A 20,939-nucleotide genomic window follows, 5' to 3' on the forward strand; every position below is an offset into this window, starting at 1 on the left:
ATTTTAAATTAAGAGAGAAAGAACTCAGTGAAGAGATGATGGAATTTATAGTCTGTTGGACATCGGCTTTTTATTGTATTGTTATTTGCATTTTTTTTTTTTAATTTGTTCTCCTCTGTAAAATACACTTGAGAAAACTTTGAGATTAAAGATAGTCTCAAAATTATATTGGTTTTAGATAGCAAGGGATTTTTTAAGGGGTTAATTACTTTTGTTTTATTAACAATACAGGACAGCAAGCAAACTTGTCATTTCATCATAAATTATGCCTATGAAAAAAGTCTTGTTCTGCCTTTTGATCTATAAACCTTGTACTCGTGAAAGAATTTCAGCCATGTTGTAACGACTCTTAAATTACAGAAGCATTATCTATAAATGTTAAATATATTAAACAAATTTTGGGGGTCTCATCAATGGTATATAAGCACCTCTTTTTTTTTTAATGTGGCAATTTTTGCATTGTACTAAATCCCCATGATTTTAATGTTTGCATAGTAAGACACCATTCGAGCTCAGTGGCTGCTCAGCAGACACCTGCTTCAGTTGAGAGGTGACCTGGGTGGGAGTTGCACCCATGGCGATTACGTTAAATCCATTACACGCTCATCTGGACACGGGTTGTGTAAGAACACGGGCAGAGCTGGGTGTGCTCACCTGCAGCCTCCTGTACCTTGCACTTTCTTGGTCCATCAAACGTGGTTGTGATGAGTGAAGAGCTTTTTGTGCCTTCCTGTGCCTGTCTGGAGAGGCAGCCATGGGTTTGAGTGCTCTGAGCTTTGCAGCATGGTCTGGAGACAAGAGAAGGCAGCTGTGGATCAGCCTCTTGATCTACTCACACTATAATTAGATGCACCTTTTTGAACTGAAATTTAAGCTGTTCTGTTCCCTCTTTAATCACATCTGCCTTCTATCACAACTTCTTTTTATTATATTTTTATTAAACAATTTAAACTAGTACAAATAAAAAATTATTGTTACTATACAGATTTTAGATCCAGAGGTATAAAAGAAAGGTAATAAAATAAGACCTCTTTTTATCTGACAACAGTTAGAACTGTTGTTCCTGAAATGTGTATTTCTCAGACACAGAATCAATTCAGCACATTGTTAGCTTCCAAAAATAAATCTTCCACATGCTACACAGAAAAATAAATCTGGTTGAACAAGGATAGACATGCCAGGAGAGAAGACTGTCTGCAACTGTATGTTTGATTCTGTCCTGGTCCCCTGGAAAGGCACAACATTCTCAACAATTCTGTGAGCTCCTACTACTGGAGTTTTTGTGCACCAAAAGAGAAACTTATACTAAGAGACCAAGCACAGAGTTTGAATAATTATTTTTTAAAAAAGGTTTTTTTGGGGGTCTTGCTGTCATTTTGTTTTGATGTGATGATAGAGGTCTTTTGTTTAAATGCTCCTGATTTAACACCCATCATGTTGGGGATTTATTTGGCTTTTCAGTGTCATCTCTTCAATCTACCTGGACCTACTTGGTCTCACTTTTTTGGCCTCCCTGGACCCCTCCAGTGTCAAGAGTTTAGCCTCCTTGGAACTCTTTAAAATCCCCTTTTCAGATTCATTGGATTTATCCAGTCTGAGCTCTTCATCCTCTGTGGAATTCTCCAGTCTCACTTCTTCATCCTCTCTGGACCTTTCAAGTCTCTCATCTTCATTCTCCTCAGACTTCTCCAGTACCTCCTCTTCAATTTCCTTAGAGCTCTCCAGTCTCACCTCTTCAGATTCCTGGGAGCACTCCAGTTTCTCCTCTTCAGTTTCACTGGACCTATCAAGTGTCACTTCATCAGGCTCTCTGGATCAGTCTGGCAGCAGCTCTTCAATCTCTTTAGATCTCTCAAGTGTCACCTCTCTATCCACAGATTTCTCCAGCCCTACTTCTTCACTCTCTCTAGACCTCTCCAGTCTCACTTCTTCGTCCTCCACAGATGTTTCCAGTCACACCTCCTCAGCTTCCCTGGACTTTTCCTGTACAATCCCTCCATCCTCACCAGGTGTCTCCGAGTACAGCTCCTCCACCTCGTCAGAATCTCTAGACCTCACCGACTTTAACTATTTCATGTTTCAGCGCTCCTCTGGATTATCTTCATCGACTCCTGAGGATGTTTCCAGTCTCATCTCTACACCTTTTCTGGAGGTCTCCAGTCTCGCCTTTCAGGATGCTTCTTCCCTCAGCCCCTCCGTTTCTTTGGACATGTCTAACCTCACATCCTTAGCTCCCCCAGACCTGTCCACACTGACATTTCTGGATGTTGCTAATCGCACTGCAGCGGCTTCTCTTGACCTCTGCATCTAACCCTCCTTGCCTCTCCCCTTCTCTCTGCAACCTCCCTCTGTCCTTCAAAACTTCTCTCCTTTATCTGCTCTCTCCTTTGTTCTCTCACTGAAGATTTTTACCTGAGGAAAGTTTAGGGCTTTACAAAATATCTCCTGGCATCTAAACTGGGCATGAAAACAGGTCATCCAAATCCATAACGGTGCCTTGGAACAGCTGCATAAACATCAATATTTATTGTGGAATTTTTGTAGAGCACAGTTTCTGTCACTGACTGATATCCATCAGCGTGGTTGGTACCTCTCCCAAAGGTTTAGCTTTTCAGTTCATGCTGAATCTTCATCTATCAAGACCAACAAATAGTAAATAGAGCTAAATGTGTAAGTAATTGCATCCAGGTTGTGTATATCCGTTATGGATTTGTATCTGAGTAAATTTCACAGAACTGCAGGCAGAGGCATTTCACAGGAAGGTACAGAGAGAAAAGATGTGATGGGAGAAGAAAACTGTGGAGCAAAAAACAGGTGAGAAATGGGTTAGGAGGAGGAAGCAGAGAAGCTGTGGAGTAAGAATAGAGGGACATGTAGCTGGAAAAAAAATATCCAACTCTACTGGCATGATTTTTCACTGCCGAGCCATCAATGGGGCCTGGGCTGCCCACGAGGCTTAAAATAATCTTAGTGCTACTTATTTTACCTATCAAATCATCAGATGTTCCCATTAAAGAAGCATTTGCATGTAACATCCCCTTTCTCAATATATGGAAGTACTGCAGTTTCTTGTCTCACATCAAATATGCTGCTTAAGTAGCACAGAGGGGCTTCCCAAAATCTTTGGTGCTGTCTTGTATATTTTTGTTATTACTGTTACGACTGGGGCTTCGAAACCAAATGTATTTCCTCTCAGTATCACTAGCATTCTGTGTTAAAAGTGCAGAAACATGTTTGTCATAACAAATATTTTTAAATTTATTTCATTTCTGCTAATTGGGAAACTTTGCACCAATATGCCACTTCCGTCACAAAATTAATATATGTTTCACACAAAAATAAAGAAGAAAACAAATGCACGAAGAATTGTTTTCTGCCTCATTTACACTAGTTATTTCTTCAAAATTAAGTAGGAACAATTACGTGTATGTAAGAAATGAACCCAAATTTCTATAGGAGTAGAGTTGCTTAACAGTTAAAAAAAATACAGATCACTGGTCCAGATCTTGCTGTTGTATGCTGGAGACAGACTGACATATCTGGTGAACAGTTGTTCTTTTTGTTCTGGTGGCTCTTCCCCGACATTACCATGTGGTTGTTAATTGCAAAGGTTCTAGACTAAATGAGATCTCTAATAAAGCTAAAAATTACTCCATGTTTTAAAAATTGTTTGACTTTGGATGAAATGGAGTAAAAGAGCACAAGACAAAAGCACAAGGATTTGTTTAAAAGCCAGTATTTAGTATCTTTATGTATTTTGTCTTAATTATTTAAATTAAGAGAATTTAAATTAAGTTAGGACCAAATTCCTTACGTATCAAACATGATTTGAACTTTCTAGTAGTTTTTTGCTTATTATATCTGGGAAATTGACTATTTTTTTCTTTGTGTAGACAGCTTCTAGTTTACTGTTGTCTTTTATGGATTTGTTTAGATGAAATGATTGAATTTCAGGTGTTTTTATCAACATCCAAAGGAAACTCATGGCAAGGCACTGTGTCCTATGGGACAGAACTGTCACAGCTTGGCCACACACAGATCAAAACAAAGTCTGTTTTAAAAAAAATCACTGGCTCCACATGCTTGTAAAACTGTTTTGTTTACAAGAAGTGATGGCACAGAGGGGTAAGAACAGATTTAGGTGCAAAAGACACTCATTTAACCACTTGCTCGGATCCTCAGATCACAACAGGATCACCGAGGAAGGAGTTGATATGTAACTAACACAAGTGCTCTACATCTAGCCATGAGCCTCACAGCAAACTTGGCCTTCAACTTACGTTCTTTAGGCAACTGACATCTAGTGTATTTCCGGCAAATTACCAGCACTGAACCACTGAACAGACTCGCGTGGTTTTGAGAGACAGGAAGCGCCGGCGGGGCTCAGGCCGAGCGGGACCGGCTCATCCCGGGAAGGGCGCGCTCTCATCCCGGGAAGGGCACGCAGCTCAGCCCGGGAAGGGCACGCTCTCATCCCGGGAAGGGCACGCCCTCAGCCCGAAAGGGGCGCGCTCTCAGCCCGGGAAGGGCGCGCAGCTCAGCCCGGGAAGGGCGCGCCCTCATCCCGGGAAGGGCACGCTGCTCATCCCGGGAAGGGCGCGCCCTCATCCCGGGAAGGGCACGCTGCTCATCCCGGGAAGGGCACGCTGCTCATCCCGGGAAGGGCACGCTGCTCATCCCGGGAAGGGCGCGCTCTCAGCCCGGGAAGGGCACGCCCTCAGCCCGGGAAGGGCACGCTGCTCAGCCCGGGAAGGGCACGCAGCTCAGCCCGGGAAGGGCGCGCCCTCAGCCCGGGAAGGGCGCGCCCTCATCCCGGGAAGGGCGCGCCCTCATCCCGGGAAGGGCACGCCCTCAGCCCGAAAGGGGCACGCCCTCAGCCCGGGAAGGGCACGCTGCTCAGCCCGGGAAGGGCGCGCCCTCATCCCGGGAAGGGCACGCTGCTCATCCCGGGAAGGGCGCGCCCTCAGCCCGCCCTCAGCCCGCCCTCAGCCCGGCGCCGCCGTGAGGAGCCCGGTGGTGCCGCCGTGAGGAGCCCGGTGGCGCCGCCATGAGCCCCCTACCGCCCCTCACGGCCGCGGGGCCGCCCGGGCCGAGGGGAAGGGGCGGGGCGAGCCCCGGGGCGCGTCAGGCGGAAAGGGCGGGAGCCGCGCCCCGGAACGGAGCGCTCTGATTGGGCGCTGGCGGAGGCGCGCGCCCGCGAGCGGCGGCGCGCGTGAGCGGTTCCCGGGCGCTGATTGGCCGGCCGGCGCGTCCCCGGCGGCGCGCGCTGACCTTGCCCCGCGGAGCCGCAGCCATGGTGGCGTATTGGCGACAGGCCGGGCTCAGGTACGGGCGCGGCCCCGCCGTGAGGGAGCGCCGCTCTGAGGGGTCACAGCGCTGCCGGGGGAACGCGGGTGTGGGGCGGGGGAGGCGGCTTTAGCGCCGGGCCCGGGTCTCACCGCCCTCTGTCGCCCCGGCCGCAGCTACATCCGGTACTCGCAGATCTGCGCCCAGGCTGTGCGGGCCGCCATGAAGCCGCAGTATAAAGCGGAGGCGGAGAGGGCAGCGGTGGCCACGGTGAAAACGGTGAAACCCAAAAAGGAGTGAAATGTAAGTGGGTGGGGTGCGCTGGGTGCGTGGTTGGAGCTCTGTAGTGCAGGAGTGGCGTTAGCGATATCAGTAACTGCGGAGCCCATTAATCCCCGATATCTGGAGATAATCGGTTCCATTTCCAGGCATGGCAGGGAGGGCATTGCGGCTGCTGTGCCGCAGGTGTTTGTGACCTGGTTACGTGTGGGATGGCAAACAGCCTGATCTCATTAGTGAGCTGAGATGTACTGCCAAGCCCTGCACTGAACCGCTGGGGGTTTGGTCACACTTGTCGCGGGCTTACACAGAACAGCTGGGGCTCTCTAGTGATGCTCACAGGTTTCTCTGGATTTTCACATGTCTCAGACTTGCTAAGCCAGCAGACAGCCTGTCTGAACTGCTCCTTCCCCTGTTCAGCAAATTTGTTGTATGTGTTATCTGCTCTCTGTGAGACAGATGCTGCTTGTACCTTTGTTTGTGCCATTTTACACATTACAAGCAGCTGAAATATTTTATGTTCTGGATAGAACAGCTTATATTCCTGATCTGAGATTAAATGCTATTACCTTTTGTTTAAAGTGTACCTTGTACAAATTCTTGAATGAAATAACTTGTATTTTTAATCTCTTGTAGGAGCTGATCTGTGGTGAATAACAGCAAACTGCAAAGCTGTAGGCGAGCTCAAGCCTGCAGTGTAATGTCATCACATGAACTGTAGAACTTGCCTGTGTATGTAAATTGACTTGCAAATAAATGTAATTTCTGAATGTGCAGAAAGTGTAGTTCCTCTTGAAATTTTCTGTTCTGCAGAGACATTTACTTTTCAGTTCTGTTAAAATAAAATACTGCTTTTAGCACAGTCTGGACATTCAGTAGCAGCATTGTTTATTTTTAAGCCAAATCTCTTTTTGGGTGTCATGCTGATATTTCAGGTACATAAATGAGTGAGAGATTTGATTGTTGTTTAAAACTTTTCTGCCTACTTCATTTAAATTATTACTTTGGAAAAAATCCTGGCTAAAAGCTCTGTTAGCAGAGAATATAGCATATAGTTTTGAAAACTGGAAGCAGGATATTTGTGCCATGGATGTGCTGCTGGACATCTAATCTCCAAGCCTGAGACACTGAGCAGTGAATCAGGAATTGGGAGAGCTGGTGTCATGTAAGATGGGGAAGAAGACACAGGAGTCTGAATTGTGTATCCTCATTGCACTTTGTCAGGACAGGGAGGAGAGGGAGAGGGACACGTTCCCTGGGAAGCAGGAATGGAGGGGGACGCTGCTCTTGGCTGGGAGGCAAAGCTGCTCTTCAGGCTGTGTAGTTTTGGGGAAGGTTTTCCATTTTCCTGCTGCTGTCATCTGTGTGGGCTCACAGCAGGGATGACATTGCCCCACTGCACAGGAAAATTGGCTTCAGGTTCCTTCACCAAGACTGAACTCAAACATGAGGGGTTGCCTTTTTCAGAGTACAACAACCTTTGTTAAACCTTTTCAGATAAGAGTATAACTAATTTAATTCAAAGTTAGTTCTTGAAAGAATAAACTATGGGGGTTTGTCTATCAAATGTTTCAAGTATAAAACTTTCATAGAATGGTATATAATCTTTATTTAAAAGAATATTATAAATACATTAAGTAGGCAGCTGTGATGTCAAGAAATTTTTGTCACCAAAGGCAAAATAAGATTTTGTTTTAGTGACTGCCATGGAATTTATATTAACAAACTACAAACCATTCTATGTCATTTTTGTTGTACTGAATGTTAGGACAAAAATTTACAGTAGTTAGTACCTAGGAAAAAAAATACCACACCAAAACTTTTACACGATGTCACAACTTAGTGTGCTAATGTAACTGAACCTGTAGTTAGATATAGAAACAAACCACACCATGATAATGAATACAAGCTCTGCAATAATATAAGCCAGCAATGTGATAGAACAATTAAGAGTACTTATAAAATAAGAATGTGCATATTCAGTCATTTGCCCCCTGTTGTTTCTGCAGATCTACATCAGTCCATGGAATGATAAGAGTCACTGCCTTTGGAGGCTTCAGAGATGTGCACATGTTCCTAAAACAGTAACAAGTTCACAATCAGCAGGGATTGTGTTTACCTGAGAATAAATAAATGTGATGAGCTGACAGCTGTTTTGCTATTGCTTATGATCCTGGTCTATATACACAGGCACAGTGGCTGTATAATACATTCAGTATCTGATGATTATATTCTAAAAGTGAATCCATTTACAGGAGGGGCTGGTATGAGATAACGTGTCTTCATAGTGGATCGGTTCTGGGAGAGATTCGAGCTCAACAGTTCTTTAAGACAGTAAAGCAGAGCTGCCATTAATTTCAAAAACACTGTGTTGTAATACCAGATATACTTGGTCAGATGCAGAGAAAAAGTTCTGAAGAAAAGTGATATTTTGGGTATGCAGATGATGGCTTTTATTTTGTCTTTAGTGAATGTGAACAGGCTCATTCAGAGAATGTTTTGTTACTTTTTACTCTGCTTCCTTTTCTGGCTTGGCTTCTGCTTCCACTTCTACCTCTTCAAATTCCTCCACATCTGCAGTGGCATCCTGGTACTGTTGGTACTCAGACACGAGGTCATTGGTGTTACCTTCTGCTTCAGAAAACTCCATCTCATCCATGCCTTCCCCCGTGTACCAGTGGAGAAAGGCTTTCCTTCTGAACATGGCCGAGAACTGTTCGGACACCCTGATGAAGAGCTCCTGGATGGCCGTGTTATTGCCAATAAACGTGGCTGCCATCTTCAGCCCTCGCGGCGGGATGTCACACACGGCCACTTTGACATTGTTAGGGATCCACTCCACAAAGTAGGAGCTGTTCTTGGTCTGGATAGAGAGCAGCTGCTCGTCCACTTCCCTGGTGGACATTCTGCCCCTGAAGATGCAGGCGACGGTGAGGTAGCGCCCGCGGCGGGGGTCGCAGGCTGCCATCATGTTCCGGGCATCGAACATCTGCTGGGTGAGCTCTGGCACCGTCAGGGCCCGGTACTGCTGGCTGCCCCGAGCTGTCAGCGGGGCGAAGCCGGGCATGAAGAAGTGCAGGCGAGGAAAGGGCACCATGTTCACCGCCAGCTTCCGTAGATCCGCGTTCAGCTGGCCGGGGAAACGCAGCGAGGTGGTGACGCCGCTCATCGTTAGGGACACCAAGTGGTTGAGGTCCCCATAGGTGGGATTGGTGAGCTTTAATGTCCTGAAGCATATATCATACAGAGCTTCGTTGTCAATGCAGAAGGTTTCATCTGTGTTCTCTATCAGCTGGTGGATGGAGAGGATGGCGTTGTACGGCTCCACCACGGTGTCGGACACCTTGGGCGAGGGCACAACACTGAAGGTGTTCATGATCCTGTCAGGATATTCCTCTCTGATCTTGTTGATGAGGAGCGTCCCCATGCCTGAGCCTGTGCCACCACCAAGGGAATGGATCAGCTGGAACCCCTGAAGGCAGTCACAGCTCTCACACTCATTCCTGACCACATCCATGACGTTTTCAATCAGTTCAGCACCTTCTGTGTAATGGCCCTTGGCCCAGTTGTTGCCAGCACCTGAATTACCTGTGAACAGAATTACAGAAGGAACAGCCACAAAGTTAACTGGAGAATTTTTGAAGGACTTCCAAGGCCGTTTTGGGACAGTTGCCTGCAGTCAGTTTGCTGGCAGTGTGCTGTACATACCATGGATAAAGTTGTCAGGTCGAAAGAGGGGCCCAATTCTGCTGGACCGAACACTGTCCATCGTCCCAGGCTCCAGGTCCACCAGGATGGAACGGGGCACGTATTTATGGGCTGGAACAAAACAAAATGAATGCAAATAATTACTGCTAGTGGTCAAAGAAACAATAAGTCCAGAAAGTCCAATCCACCTACAGTGGTTTTTGTGGGTTTTTAAATTACTTATTTTACTGAGCACTTACAATAAGCCTCATTGAAGTACACGTTAATTCTCTCCAGCTGCAGTGGTGAATCCCCACGGTAGTTCCCAGTGATGTCAATCCCATGTTCCTCACCAAGAACCTCCCAGAACTGCAAAAGGAAAGATGTATGATTTATTTATTTTTATTTTATTTATGAGAATGATTTACTTATTTTCAGCACCAGCTCTGGGAACTGTGCCTGAAGTAGGGGGTGCTTTGCCATGTACTTACCAGATCAGAACAGGGATGCGTCTCTACCCCTCCCAAATAAATTTGAGGGAAAAGTTTAGCAGACCATTTATGCTGCTTAGCTATGACCCATGCACTAATAGGTTGAGGCCCTCAATTTGTTCTCTTTATAATAAAAGAAAATTGATGGTAGTTAAAAATATTAAATAACAGTTACTTCTCAGTATGAGCTTAACAAAAATGTTGTGAGGGTGTAGATTAGGCAGAGTTGCTTTGAGTCCTGTCATGCACAAGTGGGACCATGGCATGACAAAGCTGGCACAGGCAAATTTGTACATGAGCAAGGCTTTCCACAAACAGCTGCTGGTCCTAAATGTCCTATCTTGACACTCATATGGATGTGTTCTTGTGCTGGACTCTTATCTGGGCAGCAGCCACAGCAGTGTTCATGCAGACACACCCACCCACTGTAAGGGCCAGGCTATTCTAATATTAAAGGTTTCCTGAGTTAGCATCCAGTCCCATTTTGAGTGTACAAATACGCCACTGTCAACAGGTGCATGTTCCATGCTTCACATTCCATTAAAAGGAATCAAGGTTAGGAGTGGGAGAAGGGAGGAAGAACACAGCAGAACAATCCCTAAACTATCTCATGTCTTAAAAGACCTCCCAGCCCAAAATAGATACTCTTTGCACAACTTCTGACATATCAATTGGAAAAAAAAAAAAAAAAAAAAAGATGGACACAGCATAGTAATTGAGGGGCAATTTTACTCCTAGCCCAGAAAGTCAGCAATAGTGACTACTCCCTATCTCCCTATGTCACAGCATGCCAGTGTTTGAGCTACACAAAAATACTCCAAGTGACACCTGTGTCTACAGGAGGCCAGTGACATTTTGGTGTCACTCTACACTGTTAACACAGGTTATGCTGTTGATTAATATGATCTTATATGATCTTTAAGACCCTTCCAACCCAAAACATTGTATAATCATACTGTGATATACAAGAATAAATTGAGGCAGAACTGTTGCATGGCTTAACTAAAGTACCAGCAACACAACTTCACAGCCCTGGAATTACTGGCTCTGTCTCTTGCCCCAGTATCTGTCAGAGTATGTGAGTTCCCCCTGAGAACAGGAATCCCAACAGGAATGTTCTGGTGCACCTGTAATCACTGGGCTATGGTTATTGCAAATGAACATTTAACTTTGCATGAGGAGCAAATCCAGCTTTTGCCTTTCACACCAAAATACTCATGTTCCCTGCTAACATGCCATGCTTCCCACCACTGAGTTACAAGGAAATTGTCCCCCCCAAAAATCCCCATCCATTGATGATGTGTGACCTGCTACCTCTGATCCTCTGCTAATAATGAGTGTTGAGAAGAGACCTTACCTTGGATCCGATTTGGTTCCCACACTGGCCAATCTGCAGGTGCACGATTTCACGCATTTTGTGTGGCTCAGACCTGTCGATGGCTACAGCCTCGCCCAGGCTCCCCAGCTGCCCAGAAGAAGCCCTCAGCCTGCTGCTCTATCAGCTGCACCCAGCACAGCCTGGCCCAGGGGCCCTTTTATACCCCAGGGACTGTCACTCAGCCAGCCAGGGGAGTAGCCAGCCCCAGGCACTGCACCAGCAGCCAAGGGCCTCTTCACTGCCTGGGTGCAGGTACAGCAGCACAGGTGCACCCTGAGTGGCTTGGAAAGCAGCATTGTCACATGCAGCCCTTCCCAGTTCTCTGTGCAGCAGTGTGGTGCATGAATATGTGTGCATAGTCTGTTTGTGTTGCATTATTTTATATTAGACGTAATATATATACAAATATATATGTGCGTATGTAGAGATGATAGCCCAAAGTGAGTGATCTTAATTTATTAAGCACATGTGCTTCTGCCACATAATTTAAATTTTAGCATCATGTGAGTCATAGAGGACAACACCCATAATAAAAATGGTAACAACTTGTGAGCAGTAGCCTCCTATAATCACAAGCACTTCATTGCAAGGCAAACTCCAGCTCACTAACAAGCATCATTCCTGATGTGACTGCATGAAGCAGAAGGAAAAAAAAATATTTTGTAACATAAAAAATAACAGTGTACTCTCTCATGATGCCTGGTCCTTAAATACTTACAGGAATCCATAATTTTTAGCCAAAACTTGAACTAACTCGTGACTAACTTGCACAGATGCTCTTTCTCTCTCCGTCTCTCTCTCTTCATTCCCTGACATTAAGAAATGCAGCATTTCTAATATTTCTTATATCTCAGATGTACTTCAGAACTTGCCCAGAAATTGCTAGAGATGAAAAACCTGTTTCACTGAAGCTCTCTGAAGTGAACTGTAACCTTCACTGAGTGAAACATCTCCCTGTGCTAAAGGAAATGATGTGAGGCAGAACAAAATACAGCACAGTCATGTTTGGCTGCTGATAACCAGGACCAATATCACCGAGCAGCAGAAACCCAGGGTAAAATGACTTCTGGAAGCCTAGAGCAGTTTCATGACACGTCAAATGACTGTCACTGCCTTGTAAGCATTCCTTTTAAGGATTTGGAAAGGAACTATAAATAGGAAAGCACCTTAAACTATTTAGCATAAAATGGTGACAGTGGAAGGGCTTGACTCACTGAATGTAACTACTCGACCACTTTATGGGTTGCTAGAGATAAGGGATTTCTGAGCTTCCATATGGTTCCTAAAGAAAAATCAGCTTGTTCCAGGCTTCCCCTCCACTTGATGACTTCCACTTCTCCCACCAGCCAATGAAGGAACAGACCCTGCTCCTAACACAGAGCTCAGCACCAGAAGTGCATTGTAAAAAAATAGAGAGCAAACATCCATCACCCTCTGCCATGCTATGAGCATACTCAGTAAGGAGCAATAAAAGGAAGACTTTAAATGCAGGTAAATTCATTTTGTTTCCTTAAAACACAATAATTTAAAAATTTTCCAAAAGATAAGTATTCTCTAAGCCATTCAGTTTACCCAGCAAGACACACAGAATGTTTTGTTCCATTGCCACATTGTCAATATCAAATACTAAATAAATAAAATATAAAAATATACATTTATATTAATTTATAAAAAATATAAATTAATATAAATTAGAAAATCAGCTTAAGAAAAGGCTGAAGGTGCTAATTCACTGTCCAGAAAATTTGACAAAATAATTTCAGCAATAAATATATTCACTGAGCACATCTCACAAGGAAAGGGTGAAAAGGGAAGTAAAAGAAATATGTAACCACTCAATAGGGGTTTTTCCTCTTGCTGAAAATAGCTCCCTAGAATCATGTGCCTCCTCTGAAGCACTTCCTTATAGAGCCTTAAAAATTCTGGCACATGACACCAGGTAGCTGAGATTCTTTGTGAAGAAGATGTGGGCTCAGGTTTCTTTTCCCTCTCCTTCCCATCTGCCTTTCTGTGAACCTCTAAGTCTGATTTTATCCCAAACCCGGCCCAGGAGGGGCTGCTTCTGTGTAGATTTACTTGCAGACCGGTCTCTGCTCAGCCCAGGGAAACCCCAGGTTTGTACACAGCCCGAGGCACTTCCCAGCACAGCCGGGGCACATGTGCAGCTGCAGATTAGCAGAGAGGCACTGGGGAGAGAGGGGCTGTGCTGGATGGGCTGGCTCCAGCCACTTTTGGCACTGGGGAGATTAGGAGCAGCCTGGCACTGGGCACAGCTATTGCAGCTGTCCCACAGTGCTTATTATCAAGCTGCCCTCTGCTTCCAGATACCACAGGCCTGGTGATGGGCTTGGGCTGAGACCACAAAGATGCCAGGCTTTTGTGGTTGCCGGGCTTTTTGCTGTTGTTTTTGTTTTCTTGGTTGATTTTTGGGGTTTTTTTTAACACTATCCCCAGTAAATATGCATGTGCAAGGAGGCATTCTGGGATACTCTTTTTTAATGGCTTGCTTGGGAGGAACCGGCTTTTCAGAGTAGCAGAGAAGATTGAGAGGAAAGCCTATTCAGTTTGAGATAAGCCTGGCTACAGGCCATCAGATAATTTTACAGAGATCTGTGAATGGCTACCAGACAAGCTGATGCAAGTCTTAACTAACCTGGGCCAGCTGAATCACCCTTAAGAATGATACAAAAAAAACACTGCAGTTAATCCACAGGCTTCATTCATGCTCTGCTCTTCCTTTTGGTGTATTGGTTCTCTGTGCCTCAGTTTCTCTATTCATGTGTTGTTAATAATAAAACCTCAGGCCCTCTACAAAAAGTGCTGAACGCTAAGGAACAGAAGCTAGAAGGGAAGAACTGCCTGTGGTTTACTAAACCAGTTTATCAAACATGAAAGCTTCTACCTAACGTATGGAAAAGAGACTGATAATCCATTCACACAGTTACTAGAAGCTTCTACAGGAAAATTAGAAAACTATTTTTCCTACTGACTAAATCTTCTAGCAAATAATAAAGACCTTCAGATGTTCAAACCCTAAGGAGCAGCCTAGAAAATGGACACAGGCTTGTGTTCTTTTGCTAATTGTAGCATTAAAGGGCTTGAGAAATACAGAATTTGGGGGACTAGGAAAAAATAAAACACCACCAAACAAAAAACCAGTCACAGCCGCAGTCTAGCACAACGCTGAGGTGTTTGGCCAAAGGCGAAGAAACCTGTAAGAGCGCCTGTCCCAGGCACAAGTCCCCTTCTCACGACGCATGTGACCAAATTGTTGAGCTGGAAACGGCAGTGGGGGCTGGGAAGGCGGGATCTGAGTTTGTTCCCCGTCCCCAGGCGATCCGCAGCCACCCAGGGGCGGTGCCGAGGGAGCCGCGGGCTGTCCCCTCGTCCCCTGGTCCCAGGTGAGCGCGGCCCGGCCCCGCCCGTCCCCCGCTCCGCCCCTCCGCCCTCCGCCTCCCGGGAGCTGTGCGGTGCCGGCATGGCCCCGCCGCTGCTCATCGCGCTCCTGCTGCTCTGCGGCGGCCTCTGCCCGCCCGCCCGCGCCGGGCTCCACTTCAGGGCCGGGCAGAGCTGCTACCGCCCGGCGCCGCGCAGGGCGCCCGGCCTCAGGTCAGCCCGGCCCCGGAACGCTCGGCCCGCCGGCGGCGGGGCAGGGCTGGGCAGGCACGGCCGGGCTCGGGGGGTTCGGGGCGCCGGGATGGGGGTTCGGGGTGCCCGGGGTGGGGGTTCGGGGTGCCGGGGTGGGGGTTCGGGGTGCCGGGGTGGGGGTTCGGGGTGCCCGGGGTGAGGGTTCGGGGTGCCGGGGCGGTTCGGGGTGCCGGATGGGGGTTCGGGGTGCCGGGGCGGTTCGGGGTGCCGGGGCGGTTCGGGGTGCCGGGGCGGTTCGGGGTGCCGGGATGGGAGTTCGGGGTGCCGGGGGGGTTCGGGGTGCCGGGGGGGTTCGGGGTGCCCGGGGTGAGGGTTCGGGGTGCCCGGGGGGGTTCGGGGTGCCAGGGGGGGTTCGGGGTGCCGGGGGGGTTCGGGGTGCCCGGGGGGGTTCGGGATGCCGGGGGGGTTCGGGGTGCCGGGGGGGTTCGGGATGCCCGGGATGGGAGTTCGGGGTGCCGGGGGGGTTCGGGGTGCCGGGGGGGTTCGGGGTGCCCGGGGGGGGTTCGGGGTGCCGGGGTGGGGGTTCGGGGTGCCGGGGGGGTTCGGGGTGCCTGGGGGGTTCGGGGTGCCGGGGGGGTTCGGGGTGCCGGGGGGGGGTTCGGGGTGCCGGGGGGGGGTTCGGGATGCCCGGGGGGGGGTTCGGGGTGCCCGGGGGGGTTCGGGGTGCCCGGGGTGAGGGTTCGGGATGCTGGGGTGGGGGTTCGGGGTGCCCGGGATGGGAGTTCGGGGTGCCCGGGGGGGTTTGGGGTGCCGGGGTGGGGGTTCGGGGTGCCCGGGGTGAGGGTTCGGGGTGCCGGGGTGAGGGTTCGGGGTGCCGGGGGGGTTCGGGGTGCCGGGGGGGTTCGGGGTGCCGGGGTGAGGGTTTGGGGTGCCGGGGGGGTTCGCGGTGCCGGGGGGGTTCGGGGTGCCCGGGATGGGGGTTCGGGGTGCCGGGGGAGTTCGGGGTGCCCGGGATGGGAGTTCGGGGTGCCGGGAGGGTTCGGGGTGCCCGGGATGGGGGTTCGGGGTGCCGGGATGGGGGTTCGGGGTGCCGGGGGGTTCGGGGTGCCCGGGGCGGTTCGGGATGCCGGGATGGGAGTTCGGGGTGCCGGATGGGGGTTCGGGGTGCCCGGGATGGGGGTTCGGGGTGCCGGATGGGGGTTCGGGGTGCCCGGGATGGGAGTTCGGGGTGCCCGGGGGGGTTCGGGGTGCCCGGGATGGGGGTTCGGGGTGCCGGATGGGGGTTCGGGGTGCCCGGGATGGGAGTTCGGGGTGCCCGGGGGGGTTCGGGGTGCCCGGGATGGGGGTTCGGGATGCCGGATGGGGGTTCGGGATGCCGGATGGGGGTTCGGGGTGCCGGGGTGGGGGTTCGGGGTGCCGGGATGGGGGTTCGGGGTGCCCGGGATGGGGGTTCGGGGTGCCGGATGGGGGTTCGGGGTGCCGGATGGGGGTTCGCGGTGCCCGGGATGGGGGTTCGGGGTGCCGGGGCGGTTCGGGGTGCCGGGGTGGGGTTCGGGGTGCCGGGGCCGCTCCGGGTCTGGGGGGGGGCGGTCACGAGCTCTCGGTGCCGGACCGGTCACGCCGCGGTCACGTGACCCCTCCGGCCCCTGGCGAGCTCGCTAAGAAACTCTGTGACATCCCTGCTTTCTGTGATTTTTTGGGGTTTTTTTTGGTTTTTTTTTTTTTTTAAATGCCCACCCGTCGTGCTCGGGGGATGCCGGCCCTACCTCCTCGTCCCGTCCCCTCCCAGGACCTACCCCCGGCCGCACGAGTACCTGGACGTGTCGGCGCTGCCGCAGAGCTGGGACTGGCGGAACGTCAACGGGGTGAATTACGCCAGCACCACTCGGAACCAGCACATCCCCCAGTACTGCGGGTCCTGCTGGGCCCACGGCAGCACCAGCGCCTTGGCAGGTACCCTCAGGCTCACCTGCTGGGCTGGCTCCCTGCTGGAATCGGGAATTCTCAGGAAGCAAAGGAAGTTTAGCTTCAGGTTACTGGCAGTTGGTATAAAGGTGCTAAATCATTGCAGTGACTAGACTGAGATGTCCGTGAATACACCAGAACAGTGGGAATGCCCAAGGTGAAGACAGGGAAAGTTGGTTTCAATACAAAATGCAATCAGAGTGAAGCTGTCTCCACCTTATCCAAAGGCAGCAAGGCGGGAATGCTGGTGTGTGGTTAAAAACATGTTTGCAGAAGGAATGTGGCCATAGCTCCTCCCAAACTGCTCTTTAGGTCCTGGAGTAAGAGCTGGGGTTTCTGCCCTCTACTCAGAGGTGTGGTGATGGCAGCAGCAGATGCAAAAGTGTTGTAAGGTCTCCTTCCCCTTTCTGGTACCTCACTGCAGCCATGCTAGCACTGAGGAAATGAAAGATGCCTCTTATGGGCTATTTGCTACAGGAGCCCTATCATTCCAAGAACTTACCACCACAGCAGACACATAAGTAAGTCTGATTTCAGCCTTTTTCTCAGTCAGGAGGAAGTAGTGGTTTGCTAGAGATGGAGAAGTAGTGGCTCTAGAGAGAATGCATGATTTGCATGCAACAGTTATGTGCTGGAGAAGCACCACTTGCACAGGGAGGCTGTAGGGAAATTACCTGTGAAGGAGAAACAGGAAACTGGGGAGAAGGGGGAAGATAGAGCATGTGTGAGCAGACAGCAGGAATCATGCAGCATACAAGGATGTGGACATGTATGACACCTGCCAGGATGGAGTGAAGTACTGGGATAGGTAAAATACAGCAACTTGCAGGAAGATTAGGCTGGGATGATAGCTCCCTGTTCTGTCAAGTTTATTGAATGTTGTTGGTCCTAATAGGATTTCAAGTACTACAGTTGCATCAGTTAAGACTGTTAATGCACAAAAGCAGTTTATAAATACTTGTCAGGAAGCTTTTCCGCCAAGTAAGCTTGTTGTTTCTGACAAAAGAAGGCAGCAGGGTGGTGGTGCCTGTCTGAGATGGCAGGAAAACAGTGAGATGCTGATGTAACAGCAATGAGATAACTCTGAAAGCTTTCTCCTGTATTGAGACTGGCTCACAGAGCCAGCAGCCTGAACTCCATGGGCTTATGTTTATCCATGGGCTTCTACATAAATCTCTACTCCTCCAAAAGATGCTGCTCAGAGCTGTTTTTATGATGTGTATTTGAAAACTCTTTGCTGTCAAAGTCAGGAAACAGATCTAGAAGTTTTCAGAAGCTGCAGCTTGAATTAAAAGAGGACTAGGGCTCTTCAAGGCTTTAGACAGATCTTACTCATCTCCGAGTTTTTGCTGAGTTTTTAATGGAAAAAACCCTCCTAATGGAAACCCACAATAATTAGTCAGCCTCTGGTTTGAATTAGGTCACGCTGTGTTCTCACTGCAGACAGCAGAGGCTTTTCCAACCACAAGTGCTGCCGTCTGCAGCCAGTGACGGCCTCAATGAAGAGGAGACAGTTTCAAAACCAGTTACAATGTGTAGCCACCCACGTATTCCAGCAACAAACCCCAGTTTCTTATCCTTACAGACCGAATCAACATCAAGAGGAAAGGTGCTTGGCCCTCTGCCTACCTGTCTGTGCAGAACGTCATCGACTGCGCTGACGCCGGCTCCTGCGAGGGCGGGGACCACTCCCGGGTCTGGATGTACGCCCACGACCACGGCATCCCCGACGAGACCTGCAACAACTACCAAGCCAAGGATCAAAGTAGGATGCCTCTGCTTTGCTGTAGGATTTCTTCCCAGGTTTAGCAGATCTAAGTGTATTAAAAAAAAAAAAAAATGTTTTGTGTTTTTAGAGTACTGGCTCCTGCTGTTTGGCTGACAGAACAGGTTTTATTTACGTGGCTACACTGTCTGCTCCACACAGACAGTGTAGCACTAAATCATGCTCAGGCAAGTTTGCACAGCTGAATGGTTTTAACTTAATCTCTCAAATCTGTGACACACAATCTCTAATGTACTGAAATATGTGCAAGTGTCACCTCAAGCTGAACAAAAGAGGAATTTAACCTTTGGTCATGTATGACTGGAATGGTTTTCGATGTCCTCAACAAAGTATTTATGCCTGTGAAGTAAGAACAATAAGTGGTGGTAATAGGGACTTTAAATGTGGTTTCCAGAAAATAATTTATTTCACCAGAGAGAATATGTATTAATAATTACTCTGAAGTTATTAGTATCTGCCTCAATTAAATTATAAAAGCTCAGTGTCCTACAGTCACTTCACTTGCAGAAAAATACCTTCCTGCAGATTACCTCCAGTGGTAATCTCGCCTCTGTTTTACAGAGTGTAAGAAGTTCAACCAGTGTGGAACTTGTGTCACTTTTGGAGAATGCCACGTGATCAAGAACTACACTCTCTGGAAAGTTGCTGACTATGGGTCTGTCAGTGGAAGAGAAAAAATGATGGCAGAAATCTACACTAATGGACCAATTAGGTAAAAAAAAAGATACATGAAACTCAGTGTACGTTTTCACTCTAGCACGTGTCAGCAGCTCTGCACTAACATGCAGACTTTATTTAATTTGTATATAAACTGAGATCAGAACTCAAGATACAAGAAAACCAGCTGGCTTTTAGCCAGGCCTCTGCCCTGATCCCCTTGTATGAAACTTCCTCTGTTTTCTTGCAGCTGTGGCATAATGGCTACTGAAAAGCTGGATGCCTACACAGGGGGACTGTACACAGAGTACAACCCCACACCTACAGTGAATCACATCGTCTCTGTGGCTGGCTGGGGAGTGGAAAATGGGACAGAATATTGGATAGTTCGTAACTCCTGGGGCGAGCCCTGGGTAAGGAGACATGGGAACACACTTTTGACTTTGGAGCATGGGGTTTGTCACTTGCAAAAGTACAGCCCGTGGATATAAAACTGGAACTTTCTTTGAACTAGACTACCAATTTAAAAATGACACCCAGCCAATCTGAAGACAAGGATATTTGGTCAAAGTTATTTGAGTAATGTCAGCTCTATCCCACATTCTACCTTTCAAGGACGTGCAGCTTCTGTTATGGGTAACTGTAAATTGCTGTTAGTTGTAGGTAAAAATCCAGTCACATACCTGGACTGGATGAATGGGATGTCAATTCACCAAAGCAGGTTGCTCATGACTCCAGGGTTACACTTCAGCTTGAGTTCCTCAGTTCATTTAAATTGCTCATCTTTGGCAGACAGAACAGACTCGCCAACACACAATTTCTACAGTTGTGTTTCCTAATTTACAATGCAAATTAAATCCTTTACAGGGTGAAAGAGGGTGGCTGAGGATTGTGACCAGTGCCTATAAGGGTGGAAGAGGAGCAGACTACAATCTGGCTATTGAAGAGGACTGTACATATGGAGATCCTATACTGCCTTGATTCTACATGGTACAGCTTTGTGTTTAGGTGCTTTGTGTTTGGGTACTACTCGACCACTTTATGGGTTGCTAGAGATAAGGGATTTCTGAGCTTCCTTATGGTTCCAGAAGAAAAGTCAGTGTTTGGAAGCTTCCCAGCACAACCTCCTCTTGTTTAAAGAATAATAGCCTAAGACCCCTTCACAGTTCAACACCGTCAGGCAGTTCTGCAAAATTAGCCCAGATGCCACACACAGTACCTTCAAAAAATACAGAACTGCCTTAATTTTATTTACATCTTGAAGTAAATCACCCATGAAGAAGTTGTCTACCTTGATGCACAGTATTAAAATCACAATGACTGAATCACAGAACATGTACATGTAAATATCTATTTTTTTAAATACAAATCATGTAGGTGTACTGGAAAATATACTCAATATTTGGGTCTAGAGCTTCTTTTAAGTTCTGTGACAGTACTGACCAAATATGCTGCAATGATGCAAAAGCCATGATAACTCTGGACATGGTAGATTAAAAATACGCAACCCTGTTTTTCTTGACCTCCTGGTGAAACAGTAGTGTTGGAATTCTTAAATAATGAAGTTGCTTTTATCCACCAAAATGATATAATGGGAATTACTTTAACCAAAAGACAGTCTAAACACTTCTTACTTCATTAGTCTTGTTTTTGCTCAAATTTCTTAACATGTGATTGTGCCCTTTTTCTCCTAAAGAGAAGATTGCCATAACCCAGAATTCCTCACTAATATGACAAATCAGTGCCATATCAGATTTACTACCTGACCTTGCTAACTGATTTAATAAACAGACTTTTTCTCTTACATGACTGGGTATTTATT

At 48.0% G+C, this 20,939-nt stretch overlaps 4 protein-coding genes across 6 annotated transcripts; 3 read left to right on the forward strand and 1 right to left on the reverse strand.

Annotated features, from left to right (window-relative positions):
* Positions 1–1,429: 1,429 nt before the first annotated feature.
* LOC146765738 (uncharacterized) lies at positions 1,430–3,655 on the forward strand (the record flags this gene model as incomplete). Its single annotated transcript, XM_085558380.1, has 1 exon — positions 1,430–3,655. A coding segment is annotated over one exon (882 nt), but the record flags the coding sequence as incomplete, so codon positions are not given.
* Positions 3,656–5,258: 1,603 nt separating this feature from the next.
* On the forward strand, positions 5,259–6,434 carry ATP5F1E (ATP synthase F1 subunit epsilon). Its single transcript, XM_021553610.3, has 3 exons — positions 5,259–5,325; positions 5,463–5,589; positions 6,202–6,434. Exons 1-2 carry the CDS (start codon positions 5,294–5,296, stop codon positions 5,584–5,586), a joined length of 156 nt encoding a protein of 51 aa, XP_021409285.1. The 5' UTR covers positions 5,259–5,293; the 3' UTR covers positions 5,587–5,589; positions 6,202–6,434.
* Positions 6,435–7,149: 715 nt separating this feature from the next.
* Positions 7,150–14,377, reverse strand: TUBB1 (tubulin beta 1 class VI). 2 transcript variants are annotated; one of them, XM_077786982.2, is made up of 4 exons: positions 14,266–14,377; positions 9,513–9,621; positions 9,274–9,384; positions 7,150–9,153 (listed from the first exon to the last, which is right to left on the reverse strand). In XM_077786982.2, the coding sequence occupies exons 3-4, from the start codon at positions 9,332–9,334 to the stop codon at positions 8,075–8,077; spliced, it is 1,140 nt and encodes a 379-aa protein (XP_077643108.2). In that variant the 5' UTR covers positions 9,335–9,384; positions 9,513–9,621; positions 14,266–14,377; the 3' UTR covers positions 7,150–8,074. The 2 variants fall into 2 exon arrangements, with proteins under 2 accessions (XP_077643108.2, XP_021409286.3); XM_021553611.4 differs by lacking the exon at positions 14,266–14,377 and adding an exon at positions 11,101–11,253.
* A 195-nt stretch (positions 14,378–14,572) lies between these two features.
* CTSZ (cathepsin Z) lies at positions 14,573–20,923 on the forward strand. 2 transcript variants are annotated; one of them, XM_021553614.3, is made up of 6 exons: positions 14,573–14,784; positions 16,499–16,662; positions 18,260–18,439; positions 19,022–19,172; positions 19,368–19,530; positions 19,985–20,923. In XM_021553614.3, the coding sequence occupies exons 1-6, from the start codon at positions 14,600–14,602 to the stop codon at positions 20,096–20,098; spliced, it is 957 nt and encodes a 318-aa protein (XP_021409289.2). In that variant the 5' UTR covers positions 14,573–14,599; the 3' UTR covers positions 20,099–20,923. The 2 variants fall into 2 exon arrangements, with proteins under 2 accessions (XP_021409289.2, XP_031362417.1); XM_031506557.3 differs by having other exon boundaries at positions 14,573–14,730.
* The last annotated feature ends 16 nt before the right edge of the window (positions 20,924–20,939 follow it).

Source organism: Lonchura striata, chromosome 20 (assembly GCF_050655825.1).
Source record: "Lonchura striata isolate lonStrDom1 chromosome 20, ASM5065582v1, whole genome shotgun sequence".
Taxonomy (NCBI): domain Eukaryota; kingdom Metazoa; phylum Chordata; class Aves; order Passeriformes; family Estrildidae; genus Lonchura; species Lonchura striata.

Coding starts and splice junctions, on each gene's coding strand:
- ATP5F1E (XM_021553610.3), top strand. CDS start 5,294: ATGGTGGCGTATTGGCGACAGGCCGGGCTCAG. Junction 5,326..5,462: donor TGGCGACAGGCCGGGCTCAG/GTACGGGCGCGG, acceptor CCCCGGCCGCAG/CTACATCCGGTACTCGCAGA.
- TUBB1 (XM_021553611.4), bottom strand. CDS start 11,157: ATGCGTGAAATCGTGCACCTGCAGATTGGCCAGTGTGGGAACCAAATC. Junction 9,622..11,100: donor GGAACCAAATCGGATCCAAG/GTAAGGTCTCTT, acceptor TTCCTTTTGCAG/TTCTGGGAGGTTCTTGGTGA. Junction 9,385..9,512: donor GTACTTCAATGAGGCTTATT/GTAAGTGCTCAG, acceptor GTTTTGTTCCAG/CCCATAAATACGTGCCCCGT.
- CTSZ (XM_021553614.3), top strand. CDS start 14,600: ATGGCCCCGCCGCTGCTCATCGCGCTCCTGCTGCTCTGCGGCGGCCTC. Junction 18,440..19,021: donor CTACCAAGCCAAGGATCAAA/GTAGGATGCCTC, acceptor TCTGTTTTACAG/AGTGTAAGAAGTTCAACCAG. Junction 19,531..19,984: donor ACTCCTGGGGCGAGCCCTGG/GTAAGGAGACAT, acceptor AATCCTTTACAG/GGTGAAAGAGGGTGGCTGAG.